General features: G+C 43.8%; 1 protein-coding gene across 7 annotated transcripts in view; it reads left to right on the top strand.

Moving 5' to 3' along the window:
- The first annotated feature begins 409 nt into the window (after positions 1-409).
- Positions 410-6,861, top strand: part of pcdh19 (protocadherin 19) — a 77,573-nt gene continuing 71,121 nt past the window's right edge. For 5 of the 7 annotated variants that reach the window (XM_044126572.1, XM_044126568.1, XM_044126567.1 and 2 more), the window contains exon 1: positions 428-3,581. In XM_044126572.1, the coding sequence (XP_043982507.1) occupies positions 1,450-3,581 (2,132 nt within the window). In that variant the 5' untranslated portion in view covers positions 428-1,449. Of the gene's footprint in view, positions 3,582-6,861 lie in introns of all 7 variants that reach the window. The other 2 variants (XM_044126570.1, XM_044126573.1) reach the window with 2 other exon arrangements.

The raw sequence follows: 6,861 nt of genomic DNA, 5'->3' as shown, positions 1-6,861 counted from the left end.
GCGCTTGTTGCAGAGGAGAAAACGAGCAAAATTCAGGAAAGTTACCCCTGGTAACCTTTCCTCTGCGTCTCTGCTGCGTTAAAAACACGGTTCCTTCTTTTTTCTCTACTATGGGCCCCCTTGAAATCCCTCTCAGAGATCCCCTCCCATGGTGATCCCCCTCACCCCCATCCCCACAGAACCATACTTCTGGAAGCAACCCTAACGACCAACTAATTTCGTGTTTAGCGTGTACACCATAATTGCCTGTAGAGTCTTCCATCTGCAGGAGAACAGGTAGTTGGCCGCGTTTCACTGCTCTACTTCGCCCCACCCACCAGCAGCTCCGGCCCTCCTGAGTAACCCCTGATTGGCTGAGGGGATTGCGGGTCCTGAGACTGAGCGCTCAGCTCGGAGCTGCGCGTCTGCCAGTGTGCACCAGCGAAGCGAGAGGAGCGCTTGTTGGAGTCAACTAGACAGCCTACTGGCAACGAGTGGTGATTTCCTTTTTTTCATCCCTCTCTCTGCCTCTGTCAGGCTGGATATAGGCTACTGTGCTTCAGTTTCTCTGCAGCCACACATAAGATGCGTACAGTAAGCTCTGGCATCGCCTCATCCCAACTGGCTGCATTTTCAGCGGATTTTTTTTTTTCTTTTTGTGCGCCTGGACTATTGACTGGGATCTGTTTTAGTCTTTCCAAGTGAGATGCGAGGGAATTAATTAGGAAGTGAAAGCTTGAAGACTTGAGGAGGGGGTTGGAAGAAGGGCTAAATCTGCTGGAAATGAAAAGGTAATCGGGAGTTTGAGAGATATGATCAGACATTCCTTCAACTGCACCCCTTTTACGCAAAAAGATATCCGGACTGTTGAACATTTCCTTGCTTGAAGATATTCTTTTTTTAGTAAGATGCGAGGATTTTTTTAAATTGCTGCTTCTAATTAAAAAGAGTGATAATTTTTATCCACAAAAAGGACGATCTGAATATCGACCCCCTGTCAGGTCGGGGCGGTGAAATTCACAGACTTTTCGTCTACATCACTCCATCTGCGCGAAAGATAAAGATTTCTGCGGACTTGAGTCTCTGCAGCATTTTTTCTCCTCCCTTTTGCTCTCTTAAAAAATGGACACTTTAACATATGAATCGTGTGTAAGATCAGTTTTCTGCTCTTTGAGAGCTGCGCGGATTTCCACGGCTAAATCCCAACTGTAGGAAGATTCAGCATGTTTTTACTATTCTGTCGCTCAGTGTTTCTCCCGCTGCAGCAGACCGGAGGATGTGCTCTGCCTGAGAATAATCAAATAGGCACTTGTTAGAATTAGAGCTCATTGACTGCAGATAGAAGAGACATTCAATCAAACTTTTTTTTAAGAGATGATTTATCTGCGCGTTTTTTGTCCTATTTTTGACGCGCATCCTTGTGCGTAATTCTTCATAAAAACTCAACAGGTTCAACAGCAAGCCCTGGAGATGGAATTAATACAACTAGCCTCCGTTTTCCTTTTATTCTGGGTCGGAACTGAGGCTGTTATCAACCTGAAATATGGAATAAACGAGGAGATGAAGCCCGGGTCGGTGATTGGGAACGTTACGAGGGACGCGCTCAAGCAGGGATTTCAGATTGCGCCGCAGCCTCCTTACTTGAGGGTTATTTCCAATTCAGAACCGCGATGGGTGGAACTGAGTCCGGCCGGGATTCTTACAACCCAGATGAAGATAGATCGGGATGTAGTTTGCAGACAGAACCCGAAGTGCATTATTTCCCTAGAAGTGATGTCAAACTCCATGGAGATCTGCGTAATCAAAGTTGAAATCGAGGATTTGAACGACAACGCGCCCCGGTTCCCAACGAGCCACATTGACATAGAAATTTCCGAGAACGCATCCCCTGGTACCAGGTTTCCCCTAGAGGGTGCGAGCGATCCGGACTCGGGGATCTATGGAGTGCAGTCCTATTCCATCACCCCAAACGAGCTTTTCGGACTAGAAATAAAAACTAGAGGGGACGGATCCAAGATCGCAGAGCTTGTTGTGCAGAAATCTTTAGACAGAGAAACCCAGTCCCACTATACGTATGAAATCAGCGCAGAGGACGGAGGAGACCCTCCGAAGATAGGCGCGGTCCAGTTAAACATTAAAGTGATAGATTCTAATGACAACAACCCCGTTTTTGACGAGCCGGTTTACACGGTGAATGTGATGGAGAACTCCCCCGTCAACACATTAGTCATAGACCTGAACGCCACGGATCCTGACGAGGGCACTAATGGAGAGGTTGTGTACTCGTTCAACAGTTACGTCACCGAGAAAACGAGGGAGGCTTTCAAAATTGACCCCAGGACGGGGATCATCACCGTCAACGGCGTGTTGGATTACGAGACCGCGCAGATCTATGAGATTGACGTCCAGGCCAAAGATCTGGGTCCCAACTCCATTCCGGCTCACTGCAAAGTCACAGTGAACGTGATGGACACGAATGACAACCCACCTGTGATCAGCCTGCTCTCGCTGAACACGGAGATGGTGGAAGTGAGTGAGAACGCGCAGCGTGGGTATGTGATTGCGCTGGTGAGGGTGTCAGATAAGGACTCGGGGGCCAACGGGAAAGTGAAGTGCACCCTGCAGGGCAATGTTCCCTTCAGACTGCAAGAGTATGAGAGCTTCTCCACCATTCTGGTCGACGGGAGGCTGGACAGAGAGCAGAAAGACACCTTCAACCTGACCATCCAGGCAGAGGACAGCGGCATCCCTCAGCTGCGCGCCACCAAATCTCTGGTGGTCAAAGTCACAGATGAGAATGACAATCCGCCACACTTCCTGAAGCCACACTATCAAGAGATGGTGATGGAGAACAACCTCCCAGGATCCTGTCTGCTGGCTGTGTCAGCAGAGGACCCAGACCTGGGCATGAACGGCACAGTCTCCTACTCTATAGTCCCTGGTGAGATTAAGCACATGGATGTAAACACATACGTGAGCATAAACCCATCAGGCCGCATTTACTCCATGAGATCATTTGATCATGAATACACCAGGACTTTTGACTTCAAAGTTCTGGCAAGAGACAATGGCAACCCGTCCTTGTCCAGCAACGCCACAGTTCGCATTGTGGTGCTGGACGTCAACGACAACACGCCTGTGATGACAAACCCTCCGCTGGTCAACGGCACAGCGGAGGTCTCCATCCCCAGGAACGCCGGGGTGGGGTACATGGTGACCCAGGTGAAAGCTGATGACTATGATGAAGGGGAGAACGGGCGACTGACCTACACCATCTCAGAGGGCGATAGGGCCTTCTTTGAGATCGACCAGGTGAATGGAGAGGTACGCTCCACCAGGATGTTTGGGGAGAACGCCAAATCCACCTATGAGATCACAGTGGTGGCGAGGGACCATGGCAAACCCTCCCTCTCTGCCTCGGCCTACATCGTGGTGTACCTCTCTCCGGATCTGAACGCCCAAGAGACCATCGGACCCGTCAACCTGTCCCTCATATTCATCATTGCCCTGGGCTCCATTGCGGCCATCCTCTTCATCACCATGATCTTTGTGGCGGTCAAATGCAAGAGGGACAACAAAGAGATCCGGACCTACAACTGCAGGTACTGAATGAACACAGGAAATGTGAATGTCAGGGTTCCTACAAATGTTCATATTTCAAAATTCTTGTTTTTTTTCTACACTCAAATTCATAAATAGTTCAGCCAGTGGCGGTTCTGATATGAAAGGGGCCCTGGGCAACCGGATCCCTCGGGCCCAATCTTTATAAATATTACAATAGCACTTTCTGTGTGCGTTTTCACAAATACAACAAAAAGCTTTTTTAAATTATTGTTTTTAAGAAAATAGCATTTCATGTAAAGTAATCAGTTTCAGATTTGATTTATCTATTTTATATTATCAGCTTGATATAAAAAATAAAATAAATTCACCTTGAAAACTTTAGTTAAGCATAGACTTATCAGAACCCGTGATCAGATACATAATTTTGCTCTGTTTTCATTCCAACACAGGTGAAGGAAAATGGAAATAGCAATTAAAAATATGTTCAGGGCTCAAGTGGCAGAAATATGTAAATATAATTTTGATGAATCACTCATGCTGCCCCTGACAGAACCACACCCTGGGTGGTGAGCCATTTATATATATATATAAAAAAAACTACAACTGGTTTCAACAATTCCTGTAACATAAATATGTGGATATCGTGAGTTCAAAATGTTCCTCCTCATTCCAGAATAACAACCCAATTCACAAACAGAAGATCCAGGTAAAACTGAGGCAAAATATAAATCCAGTCAAATGGCTGCTATGAAAGTAAAAAGCCCTTAATTTTTAAAAAACTAAGAATATTTTAGATAATGAAACCAGGAATGACGTCTGTTCTCATCCAAACTTTGTAAAAAAATTTGAATCAGATTTTAAAATTGACAAAGTCTGGAAGTTTATCACAACATATTGAATATTTGAACCACAACATAAGTACCTAATTGACTTCTATTTTCTGTAAAATAATGCTTCTGAGGGCTGTTTTAAGTTTAATTTTGGCAGATAGACACTTCAAAATCTACGCCAGTACAACTTGTCAAATATGGCTCAATATGGTTTATGTTGTCCTACTTTAAATACAGGTACTTTAAATCACAGCTGGTGATGTGGACTATCTTTTTGTTTACTCAGAAAAGGTTTCCACACCCATTTAAGAAAGGGCAGATTCAGTATCAAACCCTTATCTAAGAGGCTGTAGTAGAAAAAAAGAAAAAGAAAGAAAGACGAAATGCAATAATTTGTCTTAATTTTTAAGGAGTGTGCATTAAAGGATGCCCTCTATGTATGAATCAATGAAAAAACTCCTCTTTCTTTCTTTCTTTTTTTTTCCAGAAATTGCATTTGAAAAATATTTAGATAAAACAAAATCCTGACTTTTTCCAGACTGCGTAGGAACCCTGGAATGTGTGTGAATGCGATTGTGCCAGTTGACAGTGCATTGCTTTTTTACCATGCAGCATGTAGAGGCCCTGTATGTGAGGACTGCAGATCGTTTCTCCCCCCATCCTCTCCCTTCTCGGCTCCACAGCTGAAGTAGACCTAAATGAACCCGACTGCTTTAAATCAGACACATTCTGCTGAGGCCCACTGTTCTGCATTAAGGCAAACGGTGATTGATGGATTTAATCCTTCCATTGTAACCAATTGACTCATAAATACGACGGTTCGACTGTCATGTTCAATTTGCGGATGTGTTGCCGGACAATTAACGTCCTGCTGCCTCAATGGCAGTCCGGGACATTTATTATTTAACGTCCACCGTGGCTGATTGGTTGTTATCAGCTTTAATCTGCTGTGATTATGGACAGTCCTCCAGGATCACTCCGATTCCCCTCTGTTTTCATCAAGGCACATCAGAAGGAGCTACTCTAAAATAAATGTAGGAGATTAGGCCTGTGCCTTAGAAGATATTATCAGTTACATCAGTGTCATGAACTGTTAGGAGGCAGGTTTATGGATAAAAGCAGCTGATTACTCCCCCCTCTTTTGATGGATTTCTGCGAACTCTGTTTTCTTCATCAATCTGAGCATCAGCTCTGGCTTTGATTTCCCTGCATGTGCCACATTACGACTGTAAAATTAACATATAGATTGGATTTGAGAATTTAACCTGAAGCTATAGTCGTATTTTGTTCCTGACATAATTTTGTTGATTTGAGGTTCACCTCATTATTTTTAAAAGGAGAAGAAATGCAGAAAAATGAGCATAATAGTAATCAGATTTTTATTTCTACTGTACTGATTTAAAGTTTTCCTTTTCCCAAATGTTTTCAGCTGACAAGATTAGATATGGAAATTAAGTATTTCTTGACGGAAAGCATCAGAAATGATTGCTGCTCCACATTTGAGAGTTGACCCGGAGAAGTCATCATTCCTGTCTGACTAAAAATACTTTTCCAGATGTAATTTTGAATTAGCTTTGATTGAAAATAGAGGAAAAAAAATCTATGAAGTTACAGCTTGATTAAAAACATTTGCTCTTATTTAAATGTCACTCATACATTTTGTGCAGCGAAGGCACAGTGACAGACAAACAACAAATTCGAAATTCAAAACTGCTCCCAGTGCTTTCCTCTCTCCCATTGTGAGCCCGTCTCCCCGCTGGGAGCTTTAATCAGCGCTGATGTGCTTTGCTTCTCAGTCACCACCTCAAATATGAGGAGCAGTTATCTCCAATTTATTGCTTGTCCTCTGTCAGTCTGTCTCGCTCTGAAGTTCTCTCTTTCACGATTTCGATTTGGGCATAAGGCGGAGAGAACATGTGAAAACGAAGGGGAGAGATGTTGTATTTTCTACCAAGTTCTTTCCCTCTGCATCAAGAAGGAGCTGATTGAGGTTATGTGCTTGTAACAAGATACAAATGAAAAGACAAACAAAATCAGTGATAGCCCTGGTGCTGCACTGGGGTGAATACCAAAGACCAGTGTGGCTGAGTAGAGCAGAGAGATTTCAAAAAGTGACAGGAACAGAGATTGCAATTTCACAGATATCTCTATCCTTGTTATGGATCTAATAAAGGACATAAGCCACAGGGATTATCTTATCGAGTTAGATTCTACCTTTCAGAGTTTGAGTCAGCAGAGATTGTAAAGTAAAATTTGCAACCAAAAAAAAAACACCAGACATGATGGTAAATATGTCCTGTGAGGGCTGTAGTCATCACTGGACTACTTAACATCTGTTATTCTGTGGAAAAACTGCAAGGCTCTGCAAAGAGTAGACATTTCCCCCAATGTGAGCATCCTTTGATAAAGTATAGCTCTGCTGCTCATTTGCTCTTATTAAAGTCAAAATGCTCAGCTTCAGTTTGCAGAAGTCACAGAGAGCCGTCGA

Source organism: Gambusia affinis, linkage group LG09, assembly GCF_019740435.1.
Source record: "Gambusia affinis linkage group LG09, SWU_Gaff_1.0, whole genome shotgun sequence".
NCBI lineage: Eukaryota > Metazoa > Chordata > Actinopteri > Cyprinodontiformes > Poeciliidae > Gambusia > Gambusia affinis.
This window is presented reverse-complemented; position numbering and strand designations above follow the sequence as displayed.